General features: G+C 44.0%; 1 protein-coding gene and 1 long non-coding RNA gene across 12 annotated transcripts in view; one reads left to right on the forward strand and one right to left on the reverse strand.

Moving 5' to 3' along the window:
• LOC136110315 (uncharacterized) overlaps positions 1-17,695 on the forward strand; it is a 92,878-nt gene extending 75,183 nt beyond the window's left edge. For 2 of the 3 annotated variants that reach the window (XR_011742002.1, XR_010652603.2), the window contains one exon: positions 14,437-17,695. This is a non-coding gene — a long non-coding RNA (uncharacterized lncRNA). The remainder of the gene's footprint in view (positions 1-14,436) is intronic. The other variant, XR_011742003.1, reaches the window with a different exon arrangement.
• Positions 17,696-23,895: 6,200 nt separating this feature from the next.
• TNC (tenascin C) overlaps positions 23,896-25,241 on the reverse strand; it is a 68,538-nt gene continuing 67,192 nt past the window's right edge. For all 9 annotated transcript variants that reach the window (XM_065854128.2, XM_065854130.2, XM_071817319.1 and 6 more), the window contains one exon: positions 23,896-25,208. In XM_065854128.2, the coding sequence (XP_065710200.2) occupies positions 25,098-25,208 (111 nt within the window). In that variant the 3' untranslated portion in view covers positions 23,896-25,097. The remainder of the gene's footprint in view (positions 25,209-25,241) is intronic.

The following is a 25,241-nucleotide window of genomic DNA, read 5'->3' on the forward strand; positions in this document are numbered from 1 at the left end:
GCTTCTCCTCTGTCCTAGTCTGTGACCATCACCCAGCCATGGGGTTTCTCGTGGAACTTAAATGAGATTTCTTCAACTGGACATATTCCTCCTTCATTGCAGTGTGAAAGGACCAGCCATTCTTAACCCTGTATTTTTTACTTGGAATGACTCCTCACTTTCTAGCTAGTCCAGATCTGAAGACACTTGGGTGTTTCTCAAAATTTTCACCGTTAGATGTGTGTCTGCTCCTGATTCATATCAATACAAACCAGTTAACTCATGTAACACAATCAAAATGACTAGGTGCATTATTTGTCTCAGCTATTCCCAGTTTGGTGACACAAGGACATCAGACAGGCCAAACAAGATCTTACCAATGGTCCCTCTAAATCAACATCTTTCCTTCAGTGGAGAGCAACAAGGGATGTCTTGGGTAGAATATCAGAAAACAAAATGCAGATAGAGTTATTCACTGAGTTTAGTTCTCCAGTTTCCCCAGCTTGTGGGGCTCCCAAACCAGAGGTAATACCTTTGTATTTTAATCCAGTTCTTCTCTACACCTCTGATTTTAAAGGGTCTTGGCATCTTATTATTATTATTTCTATCTTTTAATAAAACCACTATAGCACAGCACTACAAAAACTTCTATAGATTTCCAAAATAGTGTTCTTCAAAGTATGTCTTATTACCATGGCAACAGGCACAATCTATTTTAATCAGAGGCAAAGGGAAGCAGCGTCCTCTCCTTAAGGACAAGACAATAGTGTAAAAGGCTTGGTCAGAGCTCCTCAGCCCTCCTGGGTAATGTGACAGTTCTAAAATGTGGGAAAATCCAAATTACAAAGATATCACGGTGACTGACAGCATCTACTGTTCTTGAAAAGGCGCTTCAACATCTCTTGCCTATGGCTGAGCAGATGCAAAACTCAGCAAGGAAGATGATATTAGAGAGAATAATGGTGGTGTGGTTTTAAGGCTGTCACATCATGCTCGCTGTTCTGAGGATGGTCCTCGGTGAGCTTGTAGGCTTTTGTGGTTGCACATGGATGTGCACAAGCAGCTCTTCAAACTGTAAAACACTTGTGCTAAACTTAAAAGTAGACATCCAGCTACCGTAGTGGTGTTGGCCACAAAAGAGAAAGAGATCAGTGAAGACCAGTGAAGGAAAACAGGGCAATTTCATGCCCTGTATAAAAAAGTGCAATCCGGATTAAATTTGGCCTGCTACTTTCTAAGCTAAATTAGGTTAGCATTGGAAACCACAGTTTAGTGGTTGGAAACACTAAAATCTGCTGGGAAGGTCACATAATAATATATAGGAGCACAGAGCACCCACTCACGCAGTGATATCATGATATACAATGTTCCAAGACAGCAAAGATTGCTCCGGGTAAGAGCAGGAACAGTGAATGATTCCCCTTTGGTGCTGGGTGAAATATCTTGAAATGTAGAAGTGAAATAACTGCTGTTAAGGCAGCCAGTAATTTTTAAGCAGGATAACACTGCAGGATGAGTGGATACTTCTGTAGTTTTGTCTTTAGCAGTAGATAAATCTTGTTAAATAGCTGTTCTTGGGGTCCCGTGGCTGCATGTCCTGGCTTGTAGGTGGTGATGAACTTTCAAATACAACTTTAGTGCAATGTTCTGCTACCCTCTAATTCCTAGCAATGTCGCTCTACAAACCTTATCACATTATCTCTCCGATTATGCCTGATATCCAGGGCACAGTTCACTGCTTTCATGCCTTCTGACCGATGTTGCATCAATTCTCACAAGCTCTGGTTCAAGAGGCTAAAGAGCAGGTGCTTGCCCTATATTTGCATTGGCATGAGCTGCGTCTTCGGCAGCAAAGAGCTTTGCATAAAACGACAAAGAGCGAGAAAACAAGTGAACCACAAAGCCAGCAGTTCTAATTATTTCTTGGTAGATTTTGCAACTGACTTTCTTTAGCGGCAAAATACAAAATATCCCAGCCCCTTGTTAATATTTATTTATCAACTCTGCCGCCGAAAGGAAATAAACCTGCTGAGAGCTGCAAACCCATGCACGTGGTCAATGGAAATTCACAGTGGACTGAAATCTGTGAGAACTGAAAGCCTTTCTGAAAGACATTAACCACCAGTTCTTCAAAGACGTGCAGGTGCCCGGCTGTCACTGGAGTACAGGGTGCGAAGTGTTCACCCGAGTGGTTTGCTACCAGAACCTCTTCCTTTGCTTTTCCAGATCTAAGAGAGCTCAGGGAAGATGCACCATCATGTATATTTTATTATCCTGACTAATTCCTAGTGCCCCCCTAATTAAGGATTATAGATAGAAAATATGTTATTGGGCCTCTTATCTTCAAAAGGTTGAGTTATTTAACTTGAGCTGAGTTGCACCTGAGTGCACAGATATGAACATGTGAGCACATGCCTACACTTGTAAATCGCTTGACATGGAAATGCAAATTCAGTAAATTGATGTTACTGCAAAATGCCATTAGCACTCAAGGTATGAATCACCTTGTTGTCAGAGGTTTTGAAGTTTCCCCCGGTGAATCACTCTCTCATATTGCACTTCAGCATTATGTTTGTGCTCCACACCACATCTCAGCCCCAGCCAAGGGAGATGGGTGCCTGGGCCTGGGTTGACAAAGTTGTTATTGTTTTATGTTTTTATTTAAAGTTCAGTTTATCATAATCTGTGTCTATTCATATGATCCTGACCCAAAGGTTTGTCACTGAATGAGGTAAATGATGCTCCAGTACCCCACTATTAACACTGCTGCAATGATATTGTTGGCTGTCACCATCTAATGGTCTTTTGAGGGAGATGCTGCATGTCTCTCATCTAAGCCTTCCGCTCCTAGAACGAACTGGAAGGTTTCCAGGAATAGCAATGTTCTTTGCTCATTTTGTTTCTGAAATAAAATTACTGGATAAAAATAGAGATCAGATGGGAGGAAAATAGGAGAGGGAAAAAAAGAAAGATTAGAGCTGCCATCGCATAGTATTACCTCCTTGGGAAGCTACACAGTGTTTATTCATGCTGTGCAACTGCCTTGCTTGTTCAAAAGAATTACATCATTCAGCCTTGTAAGGCAACAGAAAACCAGGTATATTAAATTAGCTGAAAATTGGCTATGGGGGAAAAACACCTTTTCATTCTGTAGGTGATACGCACCATCCATCTCTTTTGAAGTCCAGATAGAAACCAGAGGTATTAGGATAGATAATAAAATACGATAATAAAGCAGTACAAATGAAACAGTTATAAAAGTGCAATAACTTCCACAAATTTGTCAGAGAGTGCATTTGCTGACTAGGAGTTATTGTCTGCCCAGACAATAACAGTTCTTCCCATGTAGCATCCTCCCCAAAGGAGGGAGCTGCCTGCTTTGCTGGAAGATCTTTGGTACCTTTCAGGAGCATTTGTTGGTAAGAGCCGAGCCAAGTGGAAAAGTTCTGGGTACTAAACCCCTCTGTATTCTGATTAAAGACTTGGAAGTAAGATGAAAAGATAATGCATAAATCACAAAGCTGGAAGAAATGGGCTAATTATTTATTCATGGCAATTAGCACAAGGTCGGCTTGACGCTACTGGTAGCTTTTGTTTACGAGCTTGGGCCTGGGACACCTGCAAGCAATGGCTGCTTTCTAGTCTCCCATAATGATAATTAAAGACAAAAATCACCATAAGGAAAGCTGCAAGTCCCCTCCTTGGAGCAGTGCAGCACTTGGCTGCAATCAACATCTCTGAACAGAGCTGCTCACATCCTAGCCCTATGCAATTTCCAATTATGCTAATTTACAGTTGTGCTCATTTACAACCCTGGATGAGCAGTTTTCTGCATTGAATTTTCAGAGTCATCTGGCTTCTCACAAGCTTTAGTCATTGCCAAGGGGGGAGATTTTCATAAACGCGTTGGATGAAATGATTCTTGCCTCCTCAGGACAATTCTGAAGGCAGGCATCAGTCTAAGCCAGACGGGGCTTTCTTGGTGAGTAATGCTGGCTTAAAATAGTTAAATTAGGTGGGGTGAATCAGTTTGGTAATGTTTGTGTCCCCAACCCATATCACAGAGGTATTCTAGAAACAACTTAGACAAGTTATCCGGTCTAGATATCTTTCAAATAGCTAAAGGCAGGGAAAATGACTGGGTGCACTGGTGATGTAGGAGCATGAGCCTCATTAGCAGGCAGAGGTCTGAGAGGTTAATCACTGCAGTTCTTGTGCAAAATCACACCCGCCTTTTGACATCACTCTTCTGAGGGTGGCAGCCACCAAACAAGCATAATGCACCATTTTTGGGAATGAGATGACTGAAGGCCATCATTAAGCAGGGACTGAGAGCCATCTCAGTGGGGACATCCAGGGAGGAGCAGTAACATGAGGAAATTGAGGCATCACGGTGTCACACAACAGCCATGACTGCCAGGGCACGATCACCTCTGGAAAAACTGGCTGTTCATTCGTGTAAGCCAGAGAAAACGTTTAAGTCACAGGAGAATGAAAATGACAAAGCAAAATCAATATGGTTAGCCTTGAGTGGCAGTCCTTCTTTGTCCCTCAAAGGCAAATGTCAGGCAAAATACTGCATCTGCCAGTATTTTCGCTGGAACAGTTACCCTAAAACTGGCCAAAGCTTTTCTCAAAGCTGTGTTTCTTACCCACAAGAAGAACATATCCACCATGGATCCTGTTTTGTTTGCCCTCCGTGGAATTAAATCTGGTGCTTCGTCTTTGATTCCAGTCACAGCGTACAAAAACTCTGTGCATGTCCATTGATATTCATATCATTTCTACTTCAGCTTCTCTTGAATTAATGTAACCCAGGAACCTTAGCAATGTCAGTCTCAATTTATGCAGGTTTATGCTGAAAAATTTAATCTTGTCAGTTCTTAAATTCTCTCCCTTTGAAATTCCCTAATTTCTTTCTTCAGTGTCTCTATGTTTTTGTACTTCCTTGGGCACACAATCTACAGCAGGTTTTGCTGATGGAAAAGTAGGTTTTTCACCCTGCCCAGAAGAGCTGGAACACTAAGATGCCCAAAGGACAACCAAGAGAGCCCATCAGCACAAACCACTGTAACAAATAGTGTTTTTCTGGCGATACTACTTCTCCAGACTTTTTTTCCAGACTATTCCAAGCTGGGGGCCTGGTAGCCCACATGGGGATCTCTTCCTCATTAGAGCAAAGCAGAAGGATGTCACGGGGCAAGGCTCAGCCGCGCATTCAAAGGTGCTACTGTGAAAACAGCATCGTCTGGGTACCTGTGTGTTCCCAAAACAATGTGACAAACAATTCGCTGGTATCCACAGTCATGGGGTCCACCCAGGAGCAGCCACGATTCAGCAAGTCAGTATCAACCACCACGCAGATCAACTCCAAGCGGTGCTAAATTCAGTTAGGAAACCTGACCTGCGGTTTTATGCAAACCCTTTTTCCTCCTTTTAGACTTATATGGGTTCATGCCCCCTAAATTTCACTCTCAGTTTCAGGTATGAATGAATTCAACGTCTTTAGGTAAAATTCAGCTAGAACAAATTACCTAGTTTGGGCTACTTTCAGTACGAACCTAAGCAAAACCACAGAACTGCTCATGGTTTCCAGACCAAACCATACATTTCACCCACTTTTTTGGGTTTCGTTATGAAAGTTTCGTGGAGTCTGAAAAAAATATAAGCATGAAGTTTAAGCGCTCAGAGTTGCTATCTATACACCTGTCTACTGGGAATATAATGGTTGACAATGCTAACCTTTGCTATCAGATGCCTAGTTGCAAACAGAGTTCTCTGCGCTGTGTGAACCCTCAGTTCTCATTTTAAGGAAAAATAGTTTGGTTTATTTGCCCTCCTTGGCTCCTGAGCTTTGAGCTTGGTTTAAGGCCCTTGTATTGCTCTTGTTAGTACAATTTCAGCCTCAAATACCTACCCTGAAGACAAAAATCAAGGACTCTCTCTGTCATAGTGGGAAATCTATGGATGATGCTGGCTTAGCATAGACAAATCTACATCTTTTGTATCTCAGGGTTTAAAGAGACTGGGTAAATGCTAGCACTCTAGTGGTGTTCTCTCTTATTGAATAACAGCAGCTTCTTCCAGTAGAGAATAAAACTTGGATCATTTCTAAGTCAGGCCAGGGAGCTCGGGCTACTCACACTTGTGTGTGTGGAGCAGCAAGGGCTGTGCACATGAAAGATTCTAAAAAAGCTTCCCTGAATTAATGATAATCAAATAGCAGATTAATGAAAATAGCTGTGAGATGAAAGGTGTACAGTGCTAGAGATATATACTGTAGAAAATTTGTCTTGAAATATAACGCATTTTTAGTGATATATAAACAAATGCGTTGTTTTTGCTGGATACATTTCTGAAGGCTGTGTCTCACCTACTGAGCCAATTCTGTCATCTAGGATCCATCAGTACTAATCCTCTTGCTGAATTCCTTGGAAATTACCTTATTGAGCACAAGTGAACCAGGAAACTCGACTAGACTGGAAGATTTCATTTTTAAAGACAGTTAGCTTTCGTTTCCAGGGCTTCACGTCGTGTTGGACCTGCCATTTCTTTCAAGGAGTCATGCCAATATTTAACTAACTTCAGTCCCATGGACTTGCTTCCCTTTCTTGTTGAATTGATGAAGAGTCAGGCAGAAAGATGGAAAGAAGAGACCTTTGGGGTTCTTTTTCACCTCATCTGTCATTAACTCTCATTTCTGCTGGTCAAAACTTTCCCTTTCTTAATTAAAATTCACATGGACCCGGGTTCAAATTTTCTTCATTCCTCAGTTTGATTAAATAAACCAAACTGCTCAACTTTCTCCCATTAAAGGCATTTTCTAGACCCCGAATCATTTGCTCAGTCCTGCCACTGCCACTGTTTAGCAGGGAAAAATCTGTAACAGAATATGTTTCTCAGAACACGCAGGATGGGAAACTGCAACTTGCAGCTTCAACAGTGCTTTGAATGAAACACAACACAGTAAACAATTGAAAGTTAGAGGCACCCACTCAAATGCAAAAATATCCCATTTTCTCTGTGGCCACCGTTAAATGTAATTAGACAGTTTCAGGACATGTCTTGACAAGCTGTTTTGGTTTGGTTTGGTTTAGCTGTTTTCTATAGGGGGTTGGCCCGTGGGTAAAACTCAGACTGAAAGGAAATCTGGTTACACGTGTGGGATCTGTCCCGGCTGTCCTGCCTGACCATGGCACCCTCTGTGTCCCACTGGCCCTGGTGGCCCTGGGGTGAAAAAGTGGCACGTTCACCTGGGTGGGAGCTGTGCAAAGGTACGTCCTCACCATCTGTCAGCATCCCTTGAAGGAGGAGGACGATTCTAGATGAGATGGTAATGACTTCGCCTTGAATTTCTCGGGCCAAGGGCCCAAGGGAAGAGGGTTGGAGGGGATCAAATGACTGTTTGACAAGGAAAGCCAGCAACGCACATGCTGAACTTGCCTGTGTCTTCTGGGAATGCTTTGAGAAGAGCAAATCCAGCACTGAGCAGAAGGACCTGCTGATGCCTTTGCGTCTGTTGCAATATACCTAATTCCAACCTTTTCCACTCCAGAGCTCAAACCCTTTTATAACACAAGAAAGCTCTACCTGATCTCCACCACTTTAGAAAAACTGAGCAGAGGACGGAGAAGTAACTAATGGAGCAGAGACACCCCATGTCTTTCCAAAGCCTTTGCCAAATGCATTGGACAGGTGAGGTCCATGGAGCTGCAGTGAATTTCTACCCTGAACTCAGTTTGCAGAAGCTGCACCAGGGGCCAAAGAAAAGATCCACAGGTGGATGTGACAGTGGGTTGTTCCAAATGGGCCAGGGCAGCCTCTCCACACACAGCTGGGCAAGGCAAGGAATGAGGGAAGGAGTTTGTTGAAGATAATAAGAAAGAGGAGGTGGTGGTGTAGGTTGTAAGAGAAGATGAAACAGCTTTGGCACAAGCAAAGGAAACTTCATGTCTGGAATTTCAAAAAATCGACTCAACATTTCTGCCGTAGCAGATAAACATCTATCTGTTATATTACTGGGAATCATATTTTTCTGTTTATAAATAGAAAAAGCATGCTACCTCATGTTATTTCCTCTGGGGTTTTTGGGGGATAGATACATGTGGGTGGTAAACAGCTCGCAAATAAGTTGTTGTTGTTATTATTAATCAATATGAAGAAGAGGAGGGCTGCGGCTGTGATGTAGCAGGTACAGGTTAGCCACAAGCCAAATATAGGTCATTCGCTCATCTGTTGTGACGGAGGGACAGCACAGCCAAACCACTAATCTGTGACTGTGATTATTGTTCCTTAGTGATACTATCTCTATTCCTATAAGCATTTTTCTTACCAAAAGACAACTTAGGCCGAGACACAAAGACCTCAAAGTCGAAAAACTAGCAACGAGACATAAAAGCATCAGTAAGCAGCCAGATGGGGTTATCAGTGCACTTGTTTAAGAAAGCTTTTTAGCCTTGACAAAGCTTTGCTTGTGTCGCAGTAGCAGCTAGCAATGGAAACATGCGGTATTGGCTGCCGTACAAACATATTGCAAAGCAGTGTTGTGGGTCTGCAGCCTGAACAGGCGATACAAAGGCTGATAGGAAGCAAAAACACGGAGTGCAGGTTATCTGGTCTTTAAGGCTCTGTCTTCCAACCTGAAGTGCATCAACTGCCCTTGATCGCCTGGAGCATCCCCAGGGGTGGGCAGCAAAGCCCTTCAGGGCTGGTGCAGGAAGGATGGTCCTTCAGAGAGCTGATCTGGCTTTGTGGAGAGGGAAAGGCAGGACCAGCAGGAGCAGGGACTCTGGAGATGGGGCTCCTGGGGTGCCACAGGGATCTCCAAATGCTCAGGTGGGCTCCAGGCTTGGGGGAGAGTCTCAGCAAGTGACAGCTGGTAGATACGTGCTGATAGGTTCACCCAACCCAAGGAAACCTTAATCCTAAGGGTGTCATGGTATATTTGGGGCTTATTGTGGATGTATCTGGCCACTGCAGGATCTAGAGTGGCCTTCAGGGCAACCTTAACTCTCAAGGTAGCTCTGGCCTGAAGGAAGTGACCTGTGACAGTCAGACCGCAGGTCTGTGGCAGCTCCCACACTGGGACTATGGGCTGCTGAGACTGAGCAAAAATCCATGTGCAACCAGTTGGAAACATTGCAGTGGATGCCCCCCCACTCAGAAAGGATGGTTTCTTAAAGCAAAACATTTTTTTTCAGGAAGGTGGCCATTCTGATAGAACTTTTCAGAAAATGAACAAAATAAACCCTTTACATTTTAACAAGCTTGAAAGATACAACTTCAGCATTTTGGGAACAGAGTGATTTCATTTTTTTCTGTAAAAGTAATGCTTTGTTTTGAAACACTTCACTTGATACTATTTTATTCAATTAATTTATTCAGCTTGAAACTATGAGAAAAATTAAGCTCTTTGATCTCCATTTGCTACATTTTGGTGGTGGAGAAAGGGACTTTTGCTTTGTGACACATCTAGGATTCTTTTTTTTTTCTAATTTGAAGATATTCTTATTGCAGCATTACAACCCACATATAAAAGCTTGTTCCTGAGGAAATATTTGCATGACCAGTGATAGCAAACTCTGCCAGCACTTTAATTCGGTAATTTCACTAGATTGCCCTAAATGTCAACCTAATGAACTTCATAACACTCTGAAAACTGATTTTTCTTTGCTTACTAAAGAGGGACCTCAGCGCAATAAGGATTGGGTGACGGTGAACAAAGCCATGGGGAGAGGGGTCAGGGACCAGCAGATGGGCAAAGCCGGTGGAATATAGGAAGAGCTGGAGGAGAAGGAGCTGTAGGTGAGGGACTGGGTGGTTGAAAGGTTAGATTTCTGAGTGGAAAGGATGTTCTTCATGAAGACAAGTCTGCAGTCACATCGCCTAGAACTGTGGCTCCCTATTTCTGCCACTGCTAACTCTCACTTAGTAACATTGTCAAAGGCCAAGGGCTTCTGTGGAAATGGAGTGTAGGGCCACCAAGGGTCATGACTATTCACAAGGAGGTGAGGAGGTTTCTTCCCCAAAGGGCTGTGGGGCATTGGAACAGGCTGCCCAGGGCAGTGCTGGAGTCACCATCCCTGGAGGGTTGGACAGATGGAGATGAGGTTCTCAGGGACATGGGGTAGTGCCAGGGTTGGGTTGATGGTTGGACTTGATGAACTTGAGAGTCTCTTCCAACAAAAATGACTCTATGTGGGGGCAAACCAAGGATGAAGAGACTGTATGGATATCGTCCAGAATTGGGCAGGACATTTACACATAGAATTAGGGGACTGAAGGGGAGCAGAGAGTAAGAGGTGTTTGGGTACAAAGGCAGCACAGTGGGGACAACAGGGGCTCTGTGCCATGAGCTGATGTTGGGTGATGCTCAGGCTCTGGATGGTACAACCGGCCATGAGTCACTATGTGGGCAGAGGATGCGGTGCATGGCTCAGGGAGCAGAGAAGACCCAGCCCCACCGCTGCTGCTCCCCCCGGGCTTTGGAGAAGAGCAGGCAGAGGTGGGGACAGCGCTGGGGACAGAGCCAGACCAGGCTGCACAGGACCTGGGCACCAGGAGCAGGTGCCCACCCATCCATTACAGGGGATGGAGCCAGGCTGAGATCGTGCTGGCGAGTTCTCCAGCACAGCAGCAAAAGCTGGTGACTGTGCTTTATTTTATAGGGGAAATTGTTGGTTTGGGGACCATTTTTCTGATTAAAAGCAGTAGTTGGGACAGCAATTCTCCACACCGAGGGGAATTTTCTCTAGGCCTCCTTTGAGATGTTTTACCTCTCTTTTTTTCATAACATTAAAAATCTGAATATTTAGCCTGATCTACAGCTGACTGTGCAGTGCAAAGGAAGGGAAACCAGCCAGCTGGAAAGCAAAATGACACAGCACGCAAGGGACCTGCAAATCAAAGCACATCCCAATCATAAGGAGACTGCAAAGTCTGATGAGTTCAACCCTGGTAAACAGTTTGCTGAATGCAGCAGTTGAGTGGTAATAAATCTGTTAGATTAATTGAAAGAAGGTAAAGGAGGAGGTACCACAAGTGTTCAGGTTACCACAGAACATAGTCCTAGACGGCTGCACAGCCCACAGCCTGCACTTTCAACACTCCCACGGTGGAATCGGTTGATAACCGTCTCTCTGAGCAAAGAACCGGCTTCCATGAAATGCTGTGGCTCTAAAACTGGGAGAAAATGTTCCAATGAATCATCAGTTAATTGGAAAAGGCACTTTCCGGTTGGCCAAGCCAGTTCATGTTTTGAGTTGAATTTTACTGAATGGTTGAGGCGAAACCGAAAGTTCTGAAAACTTTTGGAAGTGCTGAAACACTGGAATTAGACAAGTTAAATTGCTTTTACACTTCTGACAGGTTTGGTTCTTGCAAAACCATGAGCTAGGTGACGGAGACATTGTTCCTCATCCATTAAGTGGCTGATTAATATACCAAAGCACACTCTAATAACTGCAGATATGATCTCCCTCTGAGTAATTCAGACCACATGTTTGATTAATCTTCTCCCATCCACAATTAATCATTATTATTAAATAGCGTGCACAAACCAGGATATCATGAACTAAATGAAAGGGCAGGAAGATACCTGATAATAATTTCTCAAAAAGTGCAAGTTAAAATTCTCTCCCTGGGACTCACTTTTGCAGGATGAGTAACTATTAGATAGGTCTGTGAATTCAAACATGTGGATCCTGCAGGAGATCAACAACCCTTTCCACATTAGTTGGATAAGGTGACAGCTGTAATTTTATTTTTATGTCAGGGCAGCAGCAGCAATAGGCATTAGAAAGGTGTGCTCCATATGTACAATATAACCATTCTGGAGCCAGGAGATGCAGATTGTCAAGAGCCACTTCACAAAACATCACATAGGTCACCACTCACTGCCCTTGGCCACTGCGATGAATCAGAGCTCTATATTGAGCCAGACCGAATACCCATCTAGCCCAACACACCATCTGCAAGTGCAGTAATTAAGTACAAAATGCTTTGGGAGAGACTATAAACAACAGACAATATATAGTGGCCGTTCGCCCGTGTTATCCAATTCCTATCTGAGTCTGGTTACTGTGGCAATGAGATCCATAATTTAATCATGCAAAGTACAAAGCAAATGTTCCTTTAATTTATTTTAAATGTTTTGAAGGATTTATTTTCCTGAGGTGCCCCTTTGGCTTGTTAGATAAAGAACTGGATTAATCTCTGTCTCGCTGCCTCCACGCACTCACTATCTCATAGCTCCTCTCTTGGGGATGTCGGTGAAGCCCAGAACCTGTTGCATACTCTTACCTTCCCTGTACTGTCCCCTCTGCCTTGTCCCCTTGAGCTCCCCACAGGGTCAGATGGCAGCTACAGCACCAAAAAGTGTCCAGACACTTGTTGGCAAAAAAACCCACAACCAAACAAGAGCATCTGCCCTGCTGTGCAAAACTTCCCTGTGATCAGAGCTTAGTACGTGACGCTCTCCCAGGTAAATCAGAGCTGGGTGCAGCAGATGGGTTTCAATGAGGAGCCTCCTCTTTCCCAAAAGGACCCGTAGAGCTGTGTTTCAGATTTTATGGCATACAGACTGAGCTGGGAGAACACTGAGAGCCTTTTAATTTGGTAGCTGTTGGCTTCGGAGGGCACGAGAGTAACTTCGCCCATCTATAGACATCTGCAATGGGACTTACCTGCATATTGTGCTCTTCACTTCGCAATCAAAAGCGAGAAAAAGAGACTATTCAGAAAGAGATTATCTAACTTATTTGATGTATCTGTCTGCTCAGACAGGGATGATCCTTGCCCTGGCTGTAGCCTTCTTTCTGCAGCGACTCAGCTGCTCTCTGCTTTTGCTAAGAAGGCTCCATTTCCACCTGGGCAAACAGAGAGCTCAGTCATACAGCAGAACAGCTGCCCCAAATCTCAGATGATGGGAAAGAATAAGGAAAAGCAAAATCAAGGTGTGCTCTTTAATATGAACCCTGCAGGGTAACCAGACCCAAAGGGCTGTGACCCCAGGAGCAGCCCCCAGCAGCTGATAATAGAACTCCGTGAGACAAGGAGCAAAAGGAGCTGTGTGCCAGAGCTTTGGCTTGGAGCAAAACGCATTAAAGATGAGGATGATAAGAGGGGAAGGTGTCACTGTGGGTTTTGGGAGGGACCAGAGCTGAGAGCCCATGTGCACCATCCTCTGCATGAGGAGCCAGGGGGGTCCAGCCCTTCCCGGGGACTGCTCCCCATGGGAAAACACTGAGCATCTCACAGAATCACACAGAATCCCAGAATGTCAGGGGTTGGAAGGGACCTGGAAAGCTCATCCAGTGCAATCCCCCATGGAGCAGGAACACCCAGCTGAGGTTCCACAGGAAGGTGTCCAGGCGGGTTTGAATGTCTGCAGAGAAGGAGACTCCACAGCCTCCCTGGGCAGCCTGGGCCAGGCTCTGACACCCTCACCAGGAAGAAGTTTCTTCTCAAATTTAAGTGGAACCTTTTGTGTTCCAGTTTGTACCCCTTGTCCTGTCACTGGTTGTCACCGAGAAGAGCCTGGCTCCATCCTCCTGACACTCACCCTTTACATATCTGTAAACATGAATGAGTCCCTCCTCAGTCTCCTCTTCTCCAGCTCCAGAGCCCCAGCTCCCTCAGCCTTTCCTCACACGGGAGATGCTCCACTCCCTTCAGCATCTTGGTGGCTGCGCTGGACTCTCTCCAGCAGTTCCCTGTCCTTCTGGAGCTGAGGGGCCACAACTGGACACAATATTCCAGATGTGCTTTGCCTTGAGAGGTTTATCCAAGGAAAACCCCAAACTGCTCAAAATGATGAAGGAAAACTAAAAATGAGACAATATTTACTTGAGAGCTGAGGCAGGTTTTTATTTTTGTTTTCGTTGCAGCTAACGCCAGGTCAGTTTTCTGTTTGGGCTGTATTAGTTCCCCCATCCCTATTGCGACAGGCACAGTTAGAACACGCTTCAGCCGAGCTGACAGATTTCTGCTGTGGTTTTGTATGGTTTCCTGAGAATCAGGGGCCATTTCTTGTTTTGCAATTTTACAGAAACCCACAAGCGTGCCGGAGCGCTTTAAAGCCCTAATAAACAGGGAGGTGTAGTGAAAGGTTAGCGAGGGGCAAAAATATTGTAGTGCTCTCCAGCGGGTTCGTCCGCTGGCCCCCGGCAGCAAAACCCCTTTGAGATGCTGGAGGCTGCAGCAAGCGCACCGTGCCCGGGGTTTTGAGCTGCCGGTGGTTCCGAAGCTGCAAGAAAAATGCGGTTAGTTTTACAAGCACCTGCGGCAAATTCCTCTCAGAGGGCCTCCTACCGGGCAGCGTGTGTTGGACGAGATGATGCAGAACAACCAGGAGGAGGGAGATGACTGTGTCATATGTTCCCCTGGGGTTTGCTATTTTATTTTATTTTATTTTTTTTAAAGCAAAGCCTTAGAGTTTGGTTTTTTTTGCTTTCACAGGGGACGCTCAGTGGAAATTTTTACAGCGACGACGTAGGAAGGAGCCAGACGGCCCCTGTCTGTGTGCTGAGCTCATCCCAATCCCTGTGCCCCGAGGAGGAGGGAGAAGAGGACAAGGGTAGGATGACAATGGCCATTGAGGGAGGAAGGTGATGGTGTTTTTGGCTCTGGTGGTGATTTGCCATATAGAACTGGGCATTTAGTGCCTCTGTGCTTGGGTTTTGACACAGATAAAGTAGAAACCACCAGGAGCAAGGAGGTGTGTTGTGGGTCTGCTGTCTCTTGACGTGTTTGAGAGGTTCCAAAAGAATGTGTTTTCTATCAGGTTTCTCTATGAAAAGTAAAATTTAATGTAAAACGAAGAAAGATTAGGAAAAATTTGAAGTACAGAATAGAATAGCAGTAGGTAGCTCTTATTTTTCACTCTTCCCCATGCCCACATGTCCCCACCTGTATCTGACTATGCTTTTTTTGCAATTACACAAGCAAAAATACAAGGAAAGCCTTCTTCCGTAAGTCTTCACCAAAGAAGAAAGCAAGCAAGTTACAGAATCAATGATACTAGATGATTAATGAACCAAACCATCTCTCTTCCCCCAACCACAGCACCGCACAATGGGTTTTCACTTTCTCCCAATGGCCTTGAAAACATCCTCATCCTGAGGAGCAGAGTGTTGTGAGCTGATGTTTCTGTACCTCATTCTATAGAAAGGGACCACGGCTCTCAGAAGGGAAGGCATTTCTGTGTAATTTCTGGTATAACACTTTCTTGATATATGGGTAAAAAGCACTGAAACACTATGATTTCTCTTACACTAGAACATATGAAGCATCTCTTGGAAGGACAATGGCTTGAAAAATAATCTTGTGACCCTTAAAAGGACTGCGTAGCCTTCACCTCAGTAAATCAGAAATTTTTGCTGTACACCCAGCTAGAACCAACATGAGCAGTGAAATAAGAGCTGCCAGATGTGAAAACTGGCCCACAATGATCAGATTTGGACAATAGCTCTGGCTTTCCTGCTTTTTGAGGTCCAGCTTGATAAACTTCATATTCATTTGCTGAGTACCTTCAGCCCCACTGGAAAACAAAGGGAAGGTCCTACAGCTGAAGAAAGAAGCCTTGAAATATCCATTGACCAAGTGGAAACGAAGGCTCCAAGAGTCAGAGGTAGTTTCCAAAGAGTGGCCACACTGGCTGAAGTGAGAGACCTTTCTACCCTACTTGGACCTACCTACACAGGTTGTAAATTCAAGGCTGTCAACAGCTTTAAACCATAAGAAAAAAGAAAGAGTCCACAAGGGAAATTTAACAGTACGGTGCCAAGATTGCACCAACGGCTGGTTGTGCATACACGTGGTTCAAAGGGAGGCCGGTTTGAAGTTAACCCCAATCAAATAAACCTGTGGTAATTTGTGGGGAGGAATTTTCCTTTCTGGTGAAGTCCATCTGGCAGCTCACCCACAAGTGGGCAAACACAGCCATGTCTTTGGGGTCACGGTGCCAACTCACAGGATTGCTGAGGTGCAAAGTTTTTGTTAGAAACAGATGGGGAGGGTGGATTTTTTTCTTTTCAAGAGTGTTTGTTTTCTCTGCTTTATTTTTTTCCAGGAAGAGATAACCGAATCTCAGAACTGATGCACTCCAAACTCTTAAATGCTGGCACTGCTTATTAGCTGCTTGCTCAGTGGAGAATATTCTTCCTTATATAGGCCTTTCAGAAACTAGGTCAGAGGATTAACTTGACTACTGGTTGCTAAAAATCCTCTTTGACAGCCTGCCTTCCTTTATTATTTTCTCACTTTGTCCATCGCAGACACCAACGCCTGCCAGCTTCTCTATTCGTTTCTCCTGGGCTGGGCTGTGATGGCCACAAAGGCACCTCTGCTCCTACCACCCTGCAAACACCCTCAGCCTATTAGTCGTGTTTGTCCCCCAATATCAGTCGTCTTCCCAGGAAGGAGAGGCTGTTTTTCAAAGAAACGTGGCGGTGCTGCACCAGCCTGGGTGTTGGGTTGAGTTGTCAGTGGAAAAACATCTGAACGGCGATGCCCCGGTGCCAAGGGACAGTGTTCTCAGGAGCCGCTGTCTTTGCTTTCCGGAGGTCCTGTTCTGAGAAGGTTCAGCTGGGCTGGGTGTTGGATGCTCATGCAACAGTCGCCCCAAAAACCTCTATCTTCTCCACTGGAGCTTCTCGGAAGTACTGCACTGCAAATAACAATACTACTACTAATAATAATTACTGAAGCCTTCTGTGAAATGTTTGCACTGAAACTCCACAGAATATTCTTGCTTTTAGATGCTGTTGTTAGCTCTGAAGGATCATGCACAGCGCATTTGTGCTGATGGGACATTTCTTGCCATGCTGTTTACAGGAGATAGATAACATCTTTCTGTGAGAGAGAGGTACATATATATTAAAAAAACATATACCCACACATATTCACATATGGCAATCACCAATAAAAATTTTAAAACTATCATTATACATTCAGGTATCAGAAATAGAAGTGATTTCCTAGCAGAAACAGCAAACGCTATTATCATATATTCACTTTCTACACACTCAATCTGATTACTAGTCTGTATGCACATACATACCTATCTCAGGACTAAATAGATACAAAATAAGACTCTCATTGCATGTTTCTACACCTCTCGATGGCCATTTAACAAGGTGCTCTTGGCTCCAGAAATGGCGAGTGCAGAAATCTGCTGTACCTTCAGTGCTTTGGAAATCTGACCTCCCAGGAGGGGGCAGAGTCCTCACGATAGGGTCTGGTTTTGTAGCTAATCATGCAGCCTTCAACAAAAAAAATAAAGCAGCTGATATTTCTTTGACCAGTAATATCTGCAAAACTCACAGGCTTTTTGCTACAGAAACCTTAAACTCATCATGTGTTGTTTGCTTTGTGGTTGGAATAAAAAGTTGCTTGTCAGCCGTGTGTATCTTCTGCTTTCTTGCCATGTTCTAACTCCAGACAGCCCATCGGTTGCAGCTGCCTTTGGTTTTGTTGCCTTTGTGGCAGAGCTGAGGGGATATCTTCATTTTTTACTGCCTCCCATTTAAAGGAAAAGTTGGTCTCTTGCCTCTTGCCTCTTGTCTCTGGGTATCCACACAGGTAACATGATCAGGTGGTGTTTATTCAGTATTCAACTAAGACAAACAGACCTCTCCAGAACCCCATGTGTTGCAAAGCCTCCCAAGTCAATGCTTTATGGAGATGGGATCTTTGATGAGAATTTCCAAACCGTAGCAAGGAGGTAAGCTCTAAAGGCACAGACTGGTAAAACCCTGCCCTGGGAAAAGCAAAACTTTGCAGCTAGGAGCATTAAACAAAGCTACAAGTAGATGATTTCTGTTCCTTTACTTTGATTATATTCCGTGTCTGCTCAGGCTTTAGGCACATACAGCAAGCTCTGCTCTGGGGCGAATCCCTCCCGGGACACAGACACCTCTTCAGTTCTTCCTGTCTTTTTTCTGTGCTGTGCTTTGAAGCATACACATAAGTGAATGAACTGATTGCTACAGAAATTGGAGAATGTCTACACATAAACACACAATAACGAGAAAGATAAATGTGCTTCTATCACACTAACAGGAGTGAAAGGGATTATCCATCAACATATTCTGGAGCATTGGAGATTTCTGTGTACAGGTAGTGTGTTGCTGGTGGGACTTAGCAGCCACAGGTGTTTGTATCAGCTCACCATCTGAAACCACAGCAGTTTCTGAAATAGTGAAATTTATGCCGAACTGGTAGTACTTTGGGGTCTTTATGCCAATGATGCTTAGCTAAACACCTCCCAGCCTTGCAATGATTATATTTATATATGTATAAATGTGTGTGTGTGCGCACACCTGGTGGAGTCACCATCCCTGGAGATGTTTAAAAGGCATATAAATTAGGTCTTTAGGGACATGGTTTAGTGCTAGAGTTAGGTTATGGTTGGACTCAATGATCCTTAGGGTCTGTTCCAACTAAAATGATTCTATGATTCTATATACCTACACACTTGGTCTGGTGCACAACACACCCTAGTACAGATGGATATTTGTGGACAAGTGCATATACAGATATGGATAGTTTCTACATATGCATACATATGTGGATGCATATATACATGTATATTACCTGTTGAAGCACAGCTGAATCACTGAAGGCTGAAACTATTTGGCAGCTCACAGCTGGGCTTCCCCTGCACTTGGGGCATCATTTGAAGGCTGGCAGGGTCCCCACAAAATGCTGGGGAAGCCCTGGTCGAGCTGTGGCCCATGGGCCTCTCCAAGCCCACGCCAGCCCACGCTTGCCTGTGCAAGCAAACAGAAAGCAGCTGGAGGGACTGCACCCTGTCACACTGAGGTGACCAGGGATGTGTCACCTAAAGTGACTTATTATATCCTCAGCACACGGGATTTTACCAGGGGAGTTTCCTATCTGAATTCTTCCCTTGGTCTGATGGCAGCAGCCACAAGTGGGCACAGCTAAGGGACACAGACAAAGACAGACAGACACACATTTCCACCTGCATGGTTATGTGTGTGGCAGTCTATAGGCAGAGCCATCCTGTTTCCCCTTGCAGCTGAGAGAGACTCCACGAGCTGGTTTTCAGCTCTGTAGACAAGGGTTTGGGGTGAAGCAGGGGTTAGAGCTGAGGTTTTGCTCAGGGAAACTGAATTTTTGGGAGCTGAGAGACCTTAACAGTGAGAAGAGTTCAGAGCAGCGGCTGCAGCAGTGAGTGCCTGGGAAGCCTCTTGGAAAGCAAAGATCAGGCTGGGCAGGTGGAACTGAAAATATGAAATCAGGCTATCCTCTCCCATAAACCCCCCAGGTATCCAAGTATTGCCATGGTTGGAATATATTCACACAGAGCTTCAGAGCAGATGCCTTGGGGCTGAGGGGAGACTGTTGAAAATACACTGCTGCCATCTGTGCCATTGGTCCGATGAACTTCTTATCAATAAAGCACCTGCAATGAATGTGACTGATGTGTCAGCACTGCAGTGGGGTGTGTTATTTCCAGGTAGTCTGGCCACTAGAAGGTAGAGGATGCTCAGTTTGTACTTCACATATATAAAAATGGACAGCTTGGGGAACTGAGTTCACCTTTACTATTGATTTTCAAGGGAAAATTCTAATATTTCAGGGCATATGTATACTCAGAATGAAAGGGATTTTATAAATATTTTTCAGTTTATCTCGGCCAGTTGCACTTCTTGCATCTGTCATAATGGACTTGAAACATCTCTGTGGGGGCTACTTCAGAAATTCTCTTTGAAACTTTTATTCTTGGGAAGACAGCTTCATTTTTATTTATTTATGTTTTTCCTAAGTACTTTCTTTACAAGCATCATCCTATTTGCATGGAAATCTACAACATCTTCTTAATAAAAGAAATCCCAACTCTCCCTAAAGCTGAAACTTTCACCATTGGTTTGATGAAAAAGTGTAAATTGTCTTTGAGAATAAATCTGAATGGTTGAACTCTCTAGTGACACAGCCTGGATTTTTATTCTATGCTATTTGGACAAGAAATGGTCTTTTTCACACTATTTCTCCTCTCCATCAGATACAGAAACAGAGGGACAAGGCACGAAGTAAAGCAAAAGTAAAGCGGCAGGGGAAGGGCAGGGAGGAAACCAACACTTTCGGTCCTGAAAGTACTTTCAGTTTAAATAGTGGACAAAATTTCAGGTTTGCTGTTGTTTTGAAGCCTTTACTGCACAACTATAAAGAAGGGGGATGCCTTAGCACAGGGAGCCACAGAAGCGGCTCTGAAAGGGATTATCTGTATCAAAACCATCCATGTGTTTGGTTGGCTTTTTTTTCCCCTCCTAATCTGTCTGTCTTGGTCTTTTTTCTTTCCTCTTTGCAGCACCTAATTTACAGTAAAAACACAGGAAGCTGAATGATTTCCTCTGAGGAAAGTACCTGACAAAGGGGTGAATAAGTGAAATCATCGGGCCCTTTGACTTCATCGCTCTCCGTGTGTCCCTGATGGTTTCAGGATGACTTTGAAGTGGTTTTGCTGGTGCGTGGCAGGTGGGAGGTGCAGCCAGAATTAACCTTTCCCTGCGGGAATCCAAGCACAGGGAGTCCCAATCTTGTGAATAACAGCAGCTGTTAGTTACACTGCATGTTGTACTGCAGAAAAACCTCTTTGCCATTAATACACCGTGACTAGCACCCATTCTGCACATAGTGCAAGGGCTCTGCAGGCTCCTCTGTATCCAGAGGCTGGAAAGTGTGAGGCTGGCTCTTGGGAGCTGCACTGGGGATACTGGGAGGCCCTTTGCAAGCTCCTGTCTGATGGCACAGCCACAGCTGCCGTTTTAAATCTGTCCCCTCTGTCCCTCTCTGCAGTCTCTGAGAAGCCAAGTTGGGGAAGTAAATCACCAGCACTAAGGAATGGGACTTGGGGCTCCTACATTGCGAGACCCGTTTGAAGAGCTCAGCCCAAACTTTTGGAATTTCTGAGGTTCTGAACAGAGATTTTTACCCTAAAAAGAAACAAACACCCTTATCCTCAATGGCACCTAAAAGGGCACAAGTGAGTAACTCTTCAGATACCATCTCACTAACACGTTGAGTTCCCCACACTTGGAGAGTGACTAAAACTGAAGTGGGTTTTTCAGTGTGCAAATGTCTAAATGTAGGAGTAGAAGGGATGAAAGACAGACAGATTGTACACTTGGGTCAAACATCAGCTTGTTTAACTATATGTAATGCAGTAACCTCCTCTTTATTTCCGACTCCTACTACCTCCAGAAAACTTTAAATTACAGAAGTGTTGAAATGCTTGCATGTCGTTATATTTTCCTGCTCCGTCCTCCACTCAGGATGTCATTTCCAGTGCTAAATGAAATAGGACTGATTCATTTTGCAGAAGGAACATGATTGATATAAGCTCGGATGGAGACTTATTCTCAGCTCTGTGGAAATTCCTCACCAAGGTTGATAAATCAAGTGAAAACCTCTTCACCATACAATTGCCAGGTTTGTGTTGCTGCTGCTAAACTTCTTGGGCTGGAGCCAGGACCAGCTTGTGAGCAGCCAAGGATGAGCCAGAAAGCCAGAGCTGTTCTTACATTGGTATTTAATTCTTTTTTTTTTCTGAGAAATATCTTTCCCTCTCACCTAAACCAGCTGCTTCTTCACCACAGAGAGGTCATGTTATTATCTAGATTGAAGGTCTGATTAAGATGTGTTTTTTTACAGTGAGGCTCTCAGCCTTCCAAGAACAAAGATCATATGTCCAGCTTTTGCTGATATTTGCTCGCAGTCTCTTGGTGACAAACCACACCTTGTTGATCAAGACAAACATATGTTGTACCCACACAAAGCTGCTCTGGCTCTACAAGCTGAGATTTCTTTACCTGCTGAGGCTGCTGGGGAAATACCCAAGAAAAAGGCATATGAACAAAGACTGGAGTCAAGAGCGTTTCAATGAAAATGACACATGTCTGGAAGACAAAAGTATGAAGTGACAAGATATCGATGAAGCTGATGCCTACACCTTGCTATTTTCTGGGGGCAGGATCAAACTGCTGTTTATTGATGACACCCAAGCATTTCTAGCTGGCTTTCCTTTCTACTACTCAAGGTCTGATGGAGAAAGTTCATTAGGTTCAGCAAAAAGAATGCTTAAAAGGAAAAGGTAATGGAAAGGGAAAAGGGAAAAAAGGCAAAGGGCTGCTCCTGCGGAGTTTAACAGCCTTCAGAGTTAATGTGGAAGCTGCAGGAAGGTTTTTCAAGGCTGCAGTTTTGGATTCAGGCAGCAAAGACTGACCCTGACTGAGGGAACAGCCACTGGATCACCTTAAAATCGATTCTGAGTTTTACACACTCTTTAACCCCAATGACACCCAATCCCTCTTAAAGCAAAGCAAGTCAGACTTGTAATTTTGAATAAAGTGACATCTTTGTCCAGGAAAGATAGGAAGTAGAAGGTTTCTCTGGTTGCAGATCACTGCGATAGTTTGGGCTGATTCACCAGTGCAGGCCAGGGAAAGATGCTCTGCTTTTGTGGTTACATTTAACCCAGCACCAGGTGACATCAGTTCCCTTGATTAATGAACAAAATGGAACAGCATCAGAAGAGGCAAGAGAGCAGCACCCAGGGATGGTGCAGCAGAGGGTGCTCTCCTGGGCTCAGACGTGGGTAGCATCAAGCTCTTAGTTAATACACTTCAAGTATTAACATCAGCACTAAGGTAGCTTATGGTTTTCCCGGTTGACAAACCACCCAGACAGCAATTTGATGCACCCTTGGCAGGTTTATAAATACATTTTAAAACTGAGGGTGGTTTTCAACTATTCTGACAATGCTGGAAGAAAAACCAGAAAGCAAATATCCCATCCAATAGCCCATGGTGGAGCTGCTTGGTACTGAGTCAAGGTTGTGTCAGCTCTGAAGGGTGTTTTGGCATCTGGTACTTCAAGGGTTTGCCAGTTTCTCTCTTGCAGCAGTGATCACGAAAAATAACAAGCAGGGCATCTGTCAGCGAGTAATTACAGGAAATATCGTCTTTCTTCTATGCAGTGTGTTCGTGTCATTTCTGGAGTGAGGTACAAATCCGAGCCCGTCTCCAGCTGCCCCCTTCGGATCTGCCGAGCTAAATGACATCACACACAGTCAGCTCTGTGATGTTATTAGAAATGAGGAAATCATTTCATAAATGTCAATTCCTCTTCCGAGCGTCTGCAAACAGACTAAAAGAGCTTTCAAGTCCCCAGTTATACATATTAGTGCCACTCACTGATAATTTGAAAAGCATCTTGAGAGTGGAGTATATTTCTTCATTACTGGATTTGCTCTCTTTCAAACTGCCAATCATTTGCTCTGACAAACATCGAAGAAGGGCTATTAGCTACAGAGAATTAATTTCATATAGTTCTGCAGCTTGTGTTCCCTATGCAAAACAAATATTCACTAGTATAACTTCAAATTGGGGTTGGGGAAAGATATTAATCCAAAGTACACAAAATATTATTCATGAAGAAATTAAATAGGAGTTCCTTCTTTGACATGTGCTGTGACTGAGCTCCTGCGAGCCAAAAATGAAAGATAAGCTAAAGCTCAGAAATGCAATAATCCAAAGATTGCAATTAAAAATAATAGCAATATTTAAAAGATATTATTTTTAAATATATTTATAAATTAGGAAGATGGGACATAGGGGGCAAAGGAAGCGATTCCCTCCCTCCTTCCTTTCCTCCATCCTGATTTTGATGCTTTTTAGTGATATTTCCCATCCGTACAAATTTTTCACACCATGTTAAACCAACAATATCTGAGCTTATCTAACAGTTTCACAGTCAGCCTTATTGCAGAGATGATCATACTTGCTCTGAGTGAAGCTTCTTTCCCAGGCACCTTCCTGTGGTCACCAAGAACGAGGCAGAAACATTTACTCTGTCTGAAAAGCGCAACCATGAAGCAGGGCAGAGACCGGCTCGAAACAAAAGCTCTTTTATTGTCTTCGACTGAAGAGTGTGGTACACAGGAACTACACGTGGGTTTCATCCATATAAAAAAAGACAGCCCTTTATTTACACAAGTGTCCAAAGTCGCCAATGGTTCCTAACAGCAACTATGAATTTTCTTTGCATTTTTCTGTTAGTTATTCGCACCTAGACGGATCAAGCATTGGTCAGGAGTGCTTAAAATAACACATAAGAAGTTTTTGGGCAGGAAAAGAAAAATAATGACGATCTAAAAGAAACCAAATCCTTATGGGCGTTTCACTGTGGCAAACCCAGCAGAACACTGATCATCACTCACTGACGCAAGGAACAGTTTTCAGTATGGGCTCAGCAGCCAAATCATTCTCAGTCTTTCTGTTACCTCCCTATCTAAGCAAATATACCCTGGACATGCACACACTCCACATGTATGAAAAAAAGTAGAAATTTATTTAAAAGTAATTGTGCTTTTATTTATAAAAAAAAAAAAAAAAAATTACAATCAGACACTGTCCTGCTGTGTTTCCAAAAGCATGATTCTCTTAAAAATGACAAAAATGTAGCTTATTATTATTATCATTATTATTATTACTTTGTCATTATATTAATAATATTAATCTTATGCTTAAGTTTAAAACCATACTGCTTTCCCCTTCCCATCCCCTCCTTCTCTGTGGTACTTGATATATATATATAACAAAAAGCTTTCCGACGACCAAAGAATTTCAATTATAACTAATAATAATAATAATGATAATTAATCGTACACATTTCCGTGTGTAAAATATGGCTGGTTCTAAAACAAACTACCAATGTACAAAAACTGTCCTCCCTCCCCTACCCTGGGCCACCCAAGAGATAGTCAAGACTTGTGGAAGAACTCTATCTCAGAGGCTTTCTGAGAAAATAGAAACGAGTAAAACAACGTACAACCCTTGAGATTGTTGTCTTTGGTGTGGAGGACGTTAACGATGGGCAGCCAGAGCTGCTGTGCTGCAGACGCTGGGACACTTAAGGCTTGTTGCTGGGGCTGCCGCAGAAGCCTCTGTTGGGCCAAGGGTCACCGATGCTTTGGTACCACTCCCAGGTCCTCACACCCACCACCCAGTGATGCCAGAGGATCCCCCCACACCCCCGCACTATATCCCACCCCCCATCACCCTGCCCGGAGCCCCCTCGCCACCCCTGGGGCTTTACGCTCGCTTTCGTCTTCCTTCCAGATTTCGGAAGCTGGAGGGTCTGAGCTTCATCTCCGCAAACTGGATGGAATATTCGTGGCCCTTCCAGTGGAACCAGTTAACACCCTGCAAAGACAAAGGTGAAGTGTGGGAGGTCGC

The sequence above is a fragment of the Patagioenas fasciata genome, chromosome 20 (assembly GCF_037038585.1).
Source record: "Patagioenas fasciata isolate bPatFas1 chromosome 20, bPatFas1.hap1, whole genome shotgun sequence".
In the NCBI taxonomy this organism is placed as follows: domain Eukaryota; kingdom Metazoa; phylum Chordata; class Aves; order Columbiformes; family Columbidae; genus Patagioenas; species Patagioenas fasciata.